The sequence below is a fragment of the Dipodomys ordii genome, unplaced genomic scaffold, assembly GCF_000151885.1.
Source record: "Dipodomys ordii isolate 6190 unplaced genomic scaffold, Dord_2.0 Scaffold153, whole genome shotgun sequence".
Taxonomy (NCBI): domain Eukaryota; kingdom Metazoa; phylum Chordata; class Mammalia; order Rodentia; family Heteromyidae; genus Dipodomys; species Dipodomys ordii.
This window is the reverse complement of record NW_012267369.1, coordinates 1485815-1500344: the sequence shown is the minus strand read 5'-3', so window position 1 is coordinate 1500344 and position 14530 is coordinate 1485815. Positions and strand designations below refer to the sequence as shown.

Here is a 14530-nt window from a genome sequence, read left to right as displayed (position 1 = left end):
CTGTGTCCATTCAAGGACTAAACACCCACAATACTGAGATTGCAAAAACCACGAAGGCAGGTCCTACGGGGTGGATGGGCCAGGGAGAAGGATCCTACCCTAAGAACACTGGCTGTGGGCAGTAAACATCTCTTTGGAGCCATTTATCTGCAGGAAGAGAGAGGAAAAAAAAACAAACCAGCACACAGGGCCAAGGAAGCTGTTCTTTGTTCTTGTTAAGTTTTATTGGCATCCCATTCATCTCTTTACAGAAGACGCAGCCCACACCTAGAACACAGACCTCTGGAGAAGGGCATGCTCCCTCAAGCCAGTCAGGGTGCAGGCAGTCCTGGGGAGGGGCCGAGTGGCCAGGGCTCAACTGAGAAGGTGGGTGGCTGGGCGGGGGGAGGGGGGGAAGCTAGGTTGGGAGGAGAAGGTCTGCTAACCTAGGACACCACAATCCTAAAAGCAGCGCCTTCTAGAACAAAGGTCAATTTGCTAGGACAGGTCTGCCAGGGCTCTCCTCTCCTCAGAGAGCAGGTGCACATCTAATGGGAGTTCTGAAATGTGGAGCAGTAGGGGAAGGGAGGAGATAAGAATTTCGAGTTATAACAACCATTTATCCATTGCACGTACAACTGTATTATGCAAATCAACCTTTTGGAAAATTCAGACAGAAGGGAACTGTCTAGTTCAGTTTTCCCTCTGGAGAGATGAAAAGCTTTTTGGCTCTTAAGTCTTTGATAAAAGGCGTACATGATTCTTGTGTCTACTGTACAGAATACTGCCACTAGCTGGATTTCCAAATGCTGCATCTCTAACACTGCAATCCAGACAGGGTCCAACCCTCCACCTTACATGCCTGTATTACAGGGCCTGACACACATGATCCACAAATTCCTCACGCTAATTTATAATTTTTAATTGGTTGCATATATTAACATGTACTATAAGATTCTTTTCTAAGAAGCATTACATAATAAATGGATACTGTAAAAAGATCTGATTAGTTAAAAGTAACAAGCATTAACAGATACATACAAAACTCAGTCTGATCAGACTGGGAGTAAGCCTGTAAATGAAGCGTCGGCACCAGCCTTCCCAAGGGGGCCTTCGGCAGGGAGGATGGGGTCAGGGATAACAAGACCGTTAAAACAATCAGATCACTAATTAGAGAGATTCGCTGTGAACAGTCCTCTCGCTTTCCAATGGACAAGAAGAGCAAGCTCACTGCTGACCAGCCAGACTGGGGTCTGCAGCCACACCGGGGGGCGACTGACTAGGAGCCCCGCAGGCCTGTGCTGCAGTTTGCTTGTGTGTGTGTGTGTGTGTGTGTGTGTGTACTATGACGTGGGCATGTGTGGATGAGGGACAACCGTGTTTGGTGGGATTTCTTTTGGCAGCTGGATGTGAGAGGTTGCTTTCTGCTCTGTTTACAGGAGGGAGGCTTGTGTTTGAAGGCTTGTGTGTGTTCTTGGTTTGTTTACAGGAGGGAGGGCGTGTGTTTGAAGGCCTGTGTGTGTGTGTTCTTGGTTGGTGAAGGACTCTGTGCTCAGTGCTCACTGCCTCCTCAGCAGCTGCAGCTCTCGGCTGAGGCCTTGGCCCGGTCGTTCTTGTCCAGTTTGATGGGTTCAGGAAATTCATTGTACAGCTCCACCTCTGTCTCCTAGACAGCGAGAAAGAAAGGCTAGTCACCTCTGGCCTTTCTGACAAGCAGCACAGCACAGAGAAGGGACAGAGTGGGCCCACCCTGGATGTAGAGCAGAGCAGGCCACCTGATGATGACAAATCCAGGCAGAAGGAGCCCCTGTCTACGCTGAGTAGCCAGGACAAGCTGCCTGATGCTCCTGCCCAGAGCATGGCCTGGTGACCCGAAGACCATGTCCTGCTTACACATGTTCATGGATGGTTGGCCCATAGAGTTGCCAATACTTAAAACTTACCTGCTGGGCATCTGGTGGCTCACACCTGTAATCCTAGCTACTCAGGAGGCTGAGAAATGAGGATCGTAGTTTGAAGCTAGCTGGGGCAGGAAAGCCAATGAAACAAAAGAATAACCAAAAAGCCAGAAGTAGAGCTGTGGCTCAAGTGGTAGAGCACTAGCCTTGAGCAAAAGAAGCTCACAGACAGTGCCCAAGTCCCAAGTTCAACCCTAGGACCAGTACAAAAAACAGAACAGTTTGCCATAGTCTGGATTCTTGACTTCTCTCAAAGACTAGGCCAACCTGGGACAGGATTCCCATATGGTGCCGGCTGCAGCGTTGCTTCTGAGTCTCTTGGACCCAGTCCCAGTCTCCCCTGTCCTCACCTCCCACTTGTTTTCAGACTGATGGACAGCCACGGTCTTCCTTTCTCTTCCTAAGATTTAGAAGAGGTTTGGCTCCCGAGTGCTGCAGAATCAGGAGCAGACCCCCGCTGGAGGGCATGGCTCCCATGGGGAGCAGGGCTGCACCTCTGGGTGTGGCAGAACCGTGTGCATTATCAGGGAACTAACTGGGTGATGTGCCAGTTGCTGCCTGCAGCCTTAGACACAAGTAGGGACTGTTTCTATTCTTGTTGGTCGTGGGGCCTAAACTCTGGGCCTGGGCGCTGTCCCTCAGCTCCTCAGCTCAAGGCTAGCGCTCTACCACTTGAGCCACAGCGGAACTTCTGGCTTTTTTCTTTTTGCTTATGTGGTGCTGAGGAATCGAACCCAGGGCCTCCTGCATGCAAGGCAAGCGCTCTACCACTGAGCCACCTTCCCAGCTCTGTTACTTTTCATTTAAAGCTCTCTCAGTGGCCGGGTGGCTGGTGGCTCACGCCTGTCATCCTAGTTATTCAGGAGGCTGAGATGTGAGGATTACAGTTCAAAGCCAGCCTGGGCAGGAAAGACCATGAGATTCTTTTTTTTTTTTTGGGTACAATCGTGGGCCTGAACTCTGGGCCTGGGCGCTGTCCCTCAGCTCTTCAGCTCAAGGCTAGCGCTCTATCACTTGAACCCCAGCACCACTTCCGGCTTTTTTCTTTTTGCTTATGTGGTGCTGAGGAATCGAACCCAGGGCCTCAGGCATGCAAGGCAAGCACTCTACCACTGAGCCACCTTCCCAGCCCAAGACTATGAGATTCTTATCTCCAATAAACCACTAGAAAGCCTGAAGTGGTGCTGTGGCTCAAGTGGTAGAGCGCTAGCCTTGAGCTGAAGAGCTGAGGGACAGCGCCCACACCCAGAGTTCAAGACCCACAACCAACAAAAAAATAAAAAATAGACAACATCTGGGAATACATATTTAAGGAAGACATCAGTTTTACTGTGAATTGTGCAAGCGTGATGTTAGTGTGTTTAAAGACTGAATGGTCACCACCCTCTGTATGGAACAGCCATCATTCCAAAAAGACCCCTGTGCTCACCTGTGGCCGCCCCTCCCCCAAGCCATCATCAGTCCAGTTATGGGAGTGGCCTCCCTGGCCCTGCGGGGACTGCAGCCACAGCCTCCGGGTTGGTAAGCAAGGGCTTTGCCTCCAAGCCCCACTCCCGTCCTGAAGGGTCCCCCTCGCGTCTTAGCCTCTGGTGGCAACATTCACCAGCGTTTCATCTTTTTTTTTTTTTTGCCAGTCCTGGGGCTTGAACTCAGGCCCTGGGTGCCGTCCCTGAGCTTCTTCAGCTCAAGGCTAGCCCTCTACCACTTGAGCCACAGAGCCACTTCTGGCCTTTCCTGTGTATGTGGTGCAGAGGAATGGAACCCAGAGCTTCAAGCATGCGAGGCGAGCGCTCCACCACTGAGCCACCTTCCTTCCCACCTGTGCCTCAGAATACCGTTCTAGGCAAGGATCTGAAGTTTATACTGCTCCCACGGGGTCAGGGATGCCCCAGGCAGCGGCTGAACCTGCCCACTCTGCACAGAGGCAGAGGACAGCAGGACAGGCCTTACAGGACCCAGACTGCTGCAGCTGCGTTCTGGACCGAAAGGTGCAAGCCACCCTGTCCCTGCGGTGTGCTGGGCAGCCTATGGGGACAGGTGCACCCCACAGAGACGTACGGGCTGCAGCTGGGGTGGAGGGGAGAAAACCGCAGAAACACAGATTTCAATAAAGTAGAAAGTAGTGTCAAGAGAAAGAAAAAGCTAAAAAAAAAAAGCATCCCAGGATTAGAATGGACATTTCCTGGGGGGAAGGGCATGTCTCAAGGTGACCTTTCTCATCCCATGTCCTAAACCCCAATAAAAACAAATTAACAAAAAAGAAAAAGAAAAAGAAACACAGATTTCAATAAAGTAGAAAAGAAAAAAAAAAACACCAGAAAATACAAGACAGCTAAAAAAAGAAATGCCAGGCAAGAAAAAAGATATAAGATAGAATGATGAAGTTGGATACCTGTAACCCTAGCTGCTCAGGGGGGTGAGATCTGAGGATCATGGATCACAGTCAGCCCAGGCATAAAGGCTGGAGAAACTCCATCTCTAGAATAATCAGCAAAAAGCCAGGCTACAGGTATGGCTCAGAAGTGACAGAGCACCGCAGGTCCTCAGGGTGGACTCAGTACTGGCAAACAATTACCCACAAACAACACGTAGAACTGTGCCCTGACAGGAGCCGGACCCCAGACTCTTTCCTTCTGAGACAGTACTGAGGTTTGAATGCAAGGCCTCACATTTGCTAGGTTGGAGCCCTACCACTTGAGCCACACCTCCACATCTAAAGGCTTTCAAATCAAGTCTGAGGGCTGGAAATGTGAATTTGTGGTAGAGTGCTTGCCTAGCATGTATGAAACCCCAGGTTCAATTCCTGAGTACCAAATACACAGAAAAAGCTGGAAGTAGTATTGTGGCTCAAGTGGTAGAGTGCTGGCCTTGAGCAGAAGCTCAGGGACAGCGCCCAGGCCCAGAGTTCAAGCCCCAGGACTGGCAAAAAAGAAAAAGAAAAGAAAACACCAAATCAAGTCTGTGTCCAAAGAGACACAGACATCACCAGGAGAAACTAAGGGAACTGTGCATGCATCCCAGAGTATGTGCACATCAAATACAACACAGACCACGCTGGCAGGGCAGGGAAGACCTCTTATTCCACATGTTAGCAATGAAAACAAAGGGCTATTCAAAAGGGAAAAAAAAGTATGTCCAAAGATGTCCTGCTTTCTGGCCCTAACTTTCTTTTTGTGAAAGGGCCTCCTGTGTAGCACTTTCTCAATTTTTCTCAGACAGTCTTAGTAAATACCACAGGCTGGGCTGGAACTTGAGACCATCCCATGGAGCACAGGTGAACTCAGCTTCAATTCCCCAGGCCCTGGTGAGGATTTTCAGGTGCTTTGTGGAGGCTAGTCAAGCAGAGAGACCCAAATAGCCGAGCTAGAGTGGAACAGTGGCCACAAAGGGGAACTGGCAGGCCCGCACCTGGCGCGGCCGTCAGCAGCTGAGGACACCCTCTGCTGGGTGGGAGGGAGGGAGGGAGGGAGGGGGAGAAACCAAACCCTCACACACATGAGAGGAAGCACACCTCTCAGCCTAACAGCTTAGACCCCACAGAAACGTAAGCAGTGACGCAAAGAAGCAGGGACAGCAAGGATCAGAGAAACACTGCGAGTGATGCCAGCCACCAAGGACGGGACTCCTAAGTGGCCGCATCAACTCTGAAAAGCCTGTGGGGTTACTAGTCAGGTGCAGGTCTGTGTTGCAGTCAGCACACACCTGTGTTTCCAGAGAGGTGCTGGGCGCTCGGGCACAAGCCTTGCCAGGCAGGCTGTCACTTGTGTAGGCCCCCTTGTTCCCAGGGTCTCTCACCCACACAGCCAGACATCTTGTTCTCTGAGAACCGGTGCATCTGACCAGCCTGGTGTCCTGGACACAGCTGCCTTCTCTGCAGTCCAACACCTGCTGTGCCACGTGGGACGATGCTGGATGACCTGCTCTCACCTGCTCCAGCCCACCCTGCCTTCCTGTTACCTTGTCACGCAGAGCTCCAGGCTCCTTAATACAGTCGTTTTGGATTTTGCCTCTTGTTGGTCTTTCTTAGCATGTATGTCCACCCCATGAAACCATCACAAACGCCCTGCAAAGGGCGTGTTACAAAGGTGGGAAACAGGAGCTCAGATGTAATTTTTAAAAGTTAGGTCTAAGGACTAATAGAATTAGTAATTGAATTTAAGTGTATCTCCTCTTTAAAGAGAAGGAGCAATTTGGAAAAGAGTTTTCTGATCTACTGGCATGAAAAGAAAGTAGCCTTGAGCAGAAAAATTCAGGGACAGCACCCAGGCCCTGCGTTCTTGGGTTCGAGCCGCAGGCCCATGTTTTCACTGCAGTCTTTAGATGACACACAGAGCAGAACTTCTGGGACTCAGGCAGAAACTGCCTTTGACCTCCCAGAAACAGAGCTTCCTGACTGCCCATGAGAGGGTGCTAGGAAAGATCACAAGCAAGGGCAGTAGGGTTGGGCCAGTGCCAGGCTGTCATCACCAGAGGGTGCCAGACCACTGTGGAGACCTGGACACCTACCTGTTTAAGTGCATTCCTTGCGATTGTCTGGAACGCCTGCTCCACATTGATGGCCTCCTTGGCACTGGTCTCGAAATAGGGAATGTTGTTTTTGCTGTAGCACCAGGCCTGTGCCCTCTTTGTGGCCACCTGCAGGAAGAAGCAGGGCACATGTGGACTGACACGAGCAGTGACAGCCTGTAGGTACACAGCTAAGTCAGACCTGGAATGAGGATGAGCGACAACCATGGAGATCTGCCAAGACTCGTGAGCTGGCTGTGAGGATCACAGATCGTGCCAGACTCAAAGCGTGGGCAGCCTGTGCTACTGACCTCAGCTATGCTCACATGTGATTTGTGAAGGGAATAAAAGCCAGACCAAGACAGGCACCAGTTGCTCATGCCTATAATCCTAGTTATTCAGAAGGCTGAGATTTGAGGATCATGGTTCAAAGCCAGCCTAAGCAGGAAAGTCTTTGAGACTCTTATCTCCCATCAACCATGAAAAAGCCAGAAGTGGAGCTGTGGCTCAAGTGGTAGAGCCCTAGTCTTGAGCAGAAAAACTCAGGGACAGCACTCAGGCTCTGAGTTCATGAGTTCAAGCCCCAGGACTGGCACCCCCCCAAAAAAAAAAAAAGCCAGTTAGGACGAACAGCACCCTCTCATCTCTTCAACACGCCTGCCTGCTTGGTCGTGGACACCCGTGCTGTGTGCTCAAGTGACACATAATTTTGTAGCTTTCACACATCCTCATTCCTTTCCAATGCTAGCCCATTTCAACCAAGAGACAAGTCTTAGAAAGGAGAAAATTAAGGGATTAGTGGTCAGAAATAAGTAGCTGTAATTAGTAAAAGAATGTTTCCAACAAATACTGTTTGAAAATACACAAAAACCATTTAATTCAAAACCCACGGCAATCTTCTATACCATTGATCTGTGCAGACCACTGAGAGTGAGATCAAACTCCCTACTTCAGAGAGCAAAAGGTTCAAAGAGCAGCAACAGCTGGCAGCAGCAACACAGCTGGAGGGGGTGCTTCAGGGTCAGACACGGAGCCAGCATCGCCAGACTTCTCAAAGACCTCAAAGGATGGCCCTGGCCCAGGATGAGGGACTCTAAAACCAAGAACCATCCAGAACCACCTAGCATAGAACTTTTCAAAGCCCCAAGGAATTGGAGGGGTGGGTGTCTGTGACAACTCCCATCACCTCTGGCACTTACTTGTCTGTTTTCGAGGTCAATCTTGTTTCCCAACACAACAAAGGGGAAGTTTTCAGGATCCCGGGGACTGGCCTGGATGAGAAACTCATCTCTCCAGCTGTCAAGGGTCTTGAATGTGTTAGGGGCAGTCACATCAAACACCAGAACACAGCAGTCTGCACCTCTATAGAAGGCCACACCAAGAGACTGGAACCGTTCCTGACCAGCTGTGTCCCAGATCTGCAAGAAATAACAAACATTTCCAACTTGGAGGACGCTCAGCAGAGCAGCAGGTGCATCTGTGCTGGGGGGCCTGTAACAGCACACAGGCTGACGGGGGGGGGGACCCACAAAGCTACAGGGTTCAGGACGCAGACCCCCACAGTGCAGCAGCACCCTAAACAACCCTAACAAGTAAGCGCAGAGAGTATCTGAGAGTGTGACCTGGAGTCTGCTCTCTGGAGTGCTACAAAGTAAGTTTTTATATACTGCCCTACATGGGTAGCTATGTATGCTCTTATATGCTTATGTACCCTTATAACCCTGGGACTTCTCTAGGAATATTTGTTTGTTTCTGAGAACAATTTTGCTATGGAGCTTCGTCTGGCCTGGACCCTGGCCTCTTCCTGCCTCAGCGTCCCCAGTGCTGAGGCTACAGGTGTGGCTCCCACACCCAGCCTCTCTGGGGGAAACACAAACAAAAGGAGGTGATTCGTCACTGAATTGTACATTCACATCTATACATTTCAATAAAGTGAAGTTTGGTTTAAAAGTTCAGCATGCTTTATATTTTTTATAATATTTTATATTATAATTCAATTACAAGCTGGGCACTGGTGGCTCACACCTGTAATCCTAGCTACTCAGGCAGCTGAGACCTGAGGATTACGGTTTGAAGCCAGCCTGGACAGGAATGTCTGTGAGATTCCTATCTTCAATTAACTACCAAAAAACTGGAAATAGAACTGTGGCACAAGGGGCACAACACTATTATTGAGCAAAAAAAGCTCAGAAACAGTGCCTAGGCCCTGAGTTCAAGCCCCAGAACCAGGACCAAACAACAACAAACCCTCTATTACAAAACAAAGCAATCACACACCCTGACAGAAATGGAGTATCGCACAGGTCCTACTGACCAATGCAAATTGTTGCTTTCCAGTGCTAGAGTAGGTTCAAGAGCAACACTAGATTTCTCCACTGCCGGACAGCCACCTCAACTGAGAAGACAGCTGTGGTAATATTAGGACAAGGTTATCGGGATAGGTGAGGCCAAACAGTCCTCTGCCTCAGAACACACATGCAGGTGAGGCAGGGTCTGCAGGGTCAAGGCAGGACTGAGGAGCTACCAGGGATAGGGTCTTTGTGCTTACTCATGTTCTTCCTATGTGTAAAAACAACCGTTTTCTCATAGAAGGGGACTAAGGTAGAGAAGAATCAAGAATTGGGTCACAAAGCCGGGCGCTGGTGGCGCGCGCCTGTAATCCTAGCTACTCAGGAGGCTGAGATCTGAGGATCGCGGTTCAAAGCCAGCCCGGGCAGGAGAGACCGTGAGACTCCTATCTCCAATAAACCACCAGAAAACCGGAAGTGGCGCTGTAGCTCAAGTGGTAGAGCGCTCGCCTTGAGCTGAAGAGCTGAGGGACAGTGCCCAGGCCCAGAGTTCAAGCCCCACGACCGACAAAAAAAAAAAAGAATTGGGTCATATAATGAAGTAGAAACAGATCACTATTCCTATGAAAGTATGAAAGTTTCATAAACAGAACTCAATCTAGACCTGGACACATTTTTCAAATATAAAGGATCCCATGACACCCTCTCACATGTGGCCTCTCACAGGTCCAGTCTCAAATATTATGCTTTGCCGGTATTTCAGACAGATTCCAAGAGCAGAGATACGTGAGAACTGGTCGCTCTCAGCTGAGAACTAAATGACTACTAATAGAAAAGGCAAAGAGTGAAATGAAAAGGAAAAGCTGAGAAGTTGGAGGGGCTATTCCTAATAAGCTCAAAATAATTTAACTTCAAAGTTATACCCGGGAGCTGGTGGTTCACACCTGTCATCCTAGCTACTCAGGAGGCTGAGATCTGAGGATGTGGTTCAAAGCCAGCCCAGGCAGGAAAGTCAATGAGACTCTTATCTCCAATAAACCACCAGATAACAGAAAGTGTTGCTGTGGCTCAAGTGGTAGAGCGCTAGCCTTGAGCTGAAGAGCTGAGGGACAGTGCCCAGGCCCAGAGTTCAAGCCCTGTGACCAAAAAAGAAGTTATAAAAAGCATAATCCAGGCAGGGAATGTGGCTTAGTGGTAGAGCTAGCATGCATGAAGCCATGGGTTTGATTCCTCAGTACCACATACACAGAAAAAGCCAGAAGTGGCCCTGTGGCTTAAGTCAAGAGTGCTAGCCTTGAGCACAGAGAAGCTCAGATACAGAGCCCAGGCCCTGGCATCAAGCTCTAGGATGGGGGGGGGAGCATAACCCTCTGCCTACTGTGATCTTTTTAATTTTTTGGGTAAGTGATGCTGGGGACGCAATCCAGTTTACAGTGTGTGCCAGGCAAACATTCTACCTCTGACCAATGTCCCTAAGAGAAATATTCATTATTTTTTTACGTTTAAAATTATACAAGCCACGCCGGGCGCCAGTGGTTCACGCCTAGCTACTCAGGTGGCTGAGATCTGAGGATCGCAGTTCAAAGCCAGCCCGGGCAGGAGAGTCTGTGAGACTTTTATCTCCATTTACCACCAGAAAACCAGAGTGGTGCTGTGGCTCAAGTGGTACAGTGAGCAAAAAAAGCTTTTGAGCTCAGGGGCAGTGCCCAGGTCAGGAGTTCAAGCCTCACTGACAAAAGAAAAAGAAAAAAAAAAAAGATTGTATATATTATATATCCACTCACGATTCTGATAGGACAATTTTCTTTTTTTGGATAAGGCTGTGTTCCATGCATGCTAAGTACACATTCTGCCATGAGCTATGCTCCTAGGCCTGATGTGACAAATACCACACTACCACCAATAATACCCAGGTGGGCACTGTGGCTGAATTTGTAACCCTAGCTAGCTGGGAAGGTCCAAGCGGAGCCTCATAGTTAAAGAACTCATGAACACTGTGTCTCAAGCAATGGTTGGAACAATGGTGCCTGCCACTGGCCCCTTCCGGGCGTGGCAGGGCCTCAGTGCAGCCGTGTGCATCTGTCCCCAGAGACACGAAGGAGCACAAGTAGGAGCACTGCACCTCAGGCCAGCCTGGGGATAAAGCTCCCAAGTCACAGATAATCGATGGGGGGCGCCGGTGGGAATAAAGCTCCCAAGTCACAGATAATCGATGGGGGTGCCGGTGGGAATAAAGCTCCCAAGTCACAGATAATCGATGGGGGGTGCCGGTGGCTCGCAGTTGGAAAACCTAGTCACTCAGGAGGCTGAGATCTGAGGATTGTGGTTCAAAGCCAGCCTGGGCAGAAAAGTACATGAGACTCCAATTAACTACCAAAATCTGGAGATGGGGCTGTGGTTTAAAGTGGCAGAGATCTAGCTTTGGGCACCAAAGTTCAGGGGCAGTAACCAGGCCCTGAGTTCAAGCCCATGACCAAAATAAATAAATAATAAATAATCAAGCAAAAGGATCAGGGACTGGGCTTGTCTAGCATGAGTGCTTCTCAAACATGCTTGATGCCCTCGGTTTAATTCTCTGTACCTTGGGAGGAAAAGAGAAAAACAAAGCCTAGTTATACTTAAATTTCACAAAATTTTAGTATTCTTTACCCTGAAATTCACATTTATAGAGCTGGGATGTCACCAGTAGTGGAATGTGTTTAGCATGCATAAGGCCCTGCAGTAAATCTCCAGCATGACACACATAGAAGATCTAACTTAAACTGTGCCTTCACTTAAAAGAATGGAGGGTTGGGTGCAGGTGGCTCATCCTAGCTACTCAGGAGGCTGAGATCTGAGGATGGTGGTTCAAAGCCAGCCCGGGCAGAGAAGTCCATGAGAGTCTTATCTCCAATAAACCACTAGAAAACAGGAAGTGGTGTGGTGGCTCAAGAGGTAGAGAGCGCGCCTTGAGCTGAAGGATAGCGCCCAAGCCCAGAGTTCAAGCCCCATGACCGACGGAAAAAAAAAAAAGAATGGAGGAATGGGGTGAGGCGGTGATGGAGTGGGAGGCTGACTGGGATGCGCTGTGTAAAGAAGCCACAGTGAGACCCTCCACCTACTAGTTGTGTATGCTAATAAAAACAGAAACAAGGGCTGGGAAGGTGGCTCAGTGGTAGAGCGCTTGCCTTGCATGCCTGAGGCCCTGGGTTCTATTCCTCAGCACCACAAAAGCAGAAAAAGCTGGAAGTGGTAGAGCGCCAGCCTTGAGCTGAAGAGTAGGGGACAGCACCCAGACCCAGAGTTCAGGCCCCACTACCAAGAAAAACAAACAAACAAACCAACCCAGAAACAAGAAAAATCTGGGTGTCTAGAATTGCATCTAGTAATTCCATCTGTAGGATATCTATATGCCTTCCACATGAATGTAACAGTAAAGTCTGAGCAACAAAGAGGAAAAATGCCTAAGTATTTTAAGTTTATTATTAGATAAGCTAACAAGGTGTGGCTAGCACTAGTGTGCAATGGCTTACCTGCATGGTAACTAGTCTGTCATCCACCATCACCTCCTTGGTCAGAAAGTCTGCTCCTATTGTGGCTTTGTACTGGTTACTGAACTTCTTGTTCACATACTGGTTCATGAGTGATGTCTTACCCACACTGAAATTGGAAAAAGCCCACAAGTTTAAGTAAAAAAACCAAACCAAACCAACAATTAAAACCAACTTTGAAGCTGGGCCCCAGTGGCTCATACCTATAATCCTAGCTATTGAGGAGGCTGAGATCTGAGGATGGCCTTCAAAGCCAGCCCAGGCAGAAAAAGTCTGTGAGACTCTTATCCAATTAACGACCAGAAAACCAGACTTGGTAGAGCGCTAGCCTTGAGCGAAAGAGCTCAAGGTCAGAGCCTAGGACCTGAGTTCAAGTCCCACAAATGACCAATAAATAACTAAAATAAAATAAATAAAACCACTTGTGACACCTGCAGCTTTAAAAGAAAACCTGAGCCGGGCTCCAGTGGCTCATGCCTGTAATCCTAGCTACACAGGAGGCTGAGATCTGAGGATCACGGTTCAAAGACAGCCCAGGCAGGAAAGTCTGTAAAATGATTATCTCCAATAAACTACTAGAAAACTGGAAGTGGTGCTATGGCTCAAGTGGTAGAGTGCTTGCCTTGAGCTGAAGTGTGCAGGGACAGTGCCTAAGCCCTGAGTTCAAGCCCCAGGACTGATAAAAAAAGAAAAAGAAAAAAAACCTGCTCAAAAGTAAACAGGACTCAAAAAACAAAGGACCTCTTCTTACTTTGTCCTGTTGTTTTTAGATGACTCTATGTTCTGACCCCATAGATGGAATACACATGTGCTCTTCTGAGGGAAGCCAGGAGGCGGCACAGAACCAGAGCACAACAGAGGGCCCTCAGCTGCACTGGACACGGATGAACATGAACGAAGCAACTCAAAGGCAGCGATGGGAGGAAGGGAATGAGAGGGAAGGAGGGAGCGGGTCACACTAAGGAAAGAAACACACATATCACCCAGCGTGGAAGAAATAGTTGTACTGTCAAAGCTTGTAAAATTCACAAACTTGATAGACCATGATCATGACAATTTGCCTGGTGAAGGTTAGAATGTGTGTGTGACTTAGCTAAGAATCACTATCCCACAGTATTGTGAAGTTTATGTAATCACTTAACCTCAATGAAGAAATTTTTAAAAAAAGGAAGGAAAGGAAAGGAAAAGGCAAAGAAAACCTGCTCATCTTGACTGAGAACTAGGAACTTCCCCACAGCAGAGGGCAGCACCAGATGTGTGTTAGCACCACACATTGGGAGCTGGGCACTGTCCTGGGGATGCTTGGGGGGTAGCTCAGTAGCAGTGATCGCCTAGCACGCTCCAGACCCAGGACTCCATCCCTAACACTGCAAAACAAATGTCACATATGGAATAGCTGTTTACAGTTTTAATAGAGGCAACTCAGAAGAGAGTAGTTATCATTCTTTTTTTCCCTTTCAAAAATGTCAACATCAGAAGATGCTCACTCCTAAATGAAGCTCAAGCATAAGAGCTATTCCAAAATGATCACCACTTTCTCCATTTAGTGGCTGTATTCAGTTTGGTGAAGTAATAACAAGAGGAAGCCACTGGCTTTGAGCAGAAACACGTGCCACACCAGCTGACATGCTGCTTCAAGTTTAAAAACCCAACACAGAGAAAACAAATTATGTAATCAAATCACAATCTAACTCAAAGTAAGCAAGCTCTTCTGAGCCAGGCACCTGCAATCCCAGCAGTCAGGGGGGTGAGGTAGAAGGCTTATAATTTGTTCAAGGCCAGCATGGGTTACCTATCAGGATTTGTTCTTCTTTTTTTTTCCTTTGGTGAGTCATGGGGCTTGAACTCTAGGCCTGGGCGCTGTCCCTCAGCTTTTCAGCTCAAGGCTAGCGCTCTACCACTTGAGCCATAGCCCCACTTCCGGTTTTCTGGTTCTAAATCTCACGGAGTTTCCTGCTCAGGCTGGGTTTGAACCTCAATTCTCAGATCTCAATCTCCTGAGTACCTAGGATTACAGGTGTGAGACACAGGTGCCCAGCTCTTTTATTTATTAAAAAAAAAAAAAAGAATGGTAAGGAAATGAAGGAAAGGATGGATGCAGGAAGAAAAGAAGGAAGGTAGGAAAGGATGGATTGGAGAACTCTACCAAAGAAATTATTCAGGGGCTGGGGAGGTGGCTCAGTGGTAGAGCGCTTGCCTTGCATGCCTGAGGCCCTGGGTTCGATTCCTCAGCACCACATAAGCAAAAAGAAAAAAAAGCTGGAAGTGG

At 48.6% G+C, this 14530-nt stretch overlaps 1 protein-coding gene across 2 annotated transcripts in view; it reads right to left on the bottom strand.

The window, feature by feature from the left end:
* Positions 1-205: 205 nt before the first annotated feature.
* The window catches only part of Rab7a (RAB7A, member RAS oncogene family), a 35223-nt gene continuing 20898 nt past the window's right edge, over positions 206-14530 (bottom strand). The window contains exons 3-6 of one of the 2 annotated variants that reach the window (XM_013032334.1): positions 12244-12370; positions 7643-7861; positions 6444-6572; positions 206-1645 (exon numbers count right to left, since the gene is read on the bottom strand). In XM_013032334.1, coding sequence (XP_012887788.1) covers positions 1550-1645; positions 6444-6572; positions 7643-7861; positions 12244-12370 — 571 coding nt within the window. In that variant the 3' untranslated portion in view covers positions 206-1549. Of the gene's footprint in view, positions 1646-6443; positions 6573-7321; positions 7571-7633; positions 7862-12243; positions 12371-14530 lie in introns of those variants that run through there. The other variant, XM_013032335.1, reaches the window with a different exon arrangement.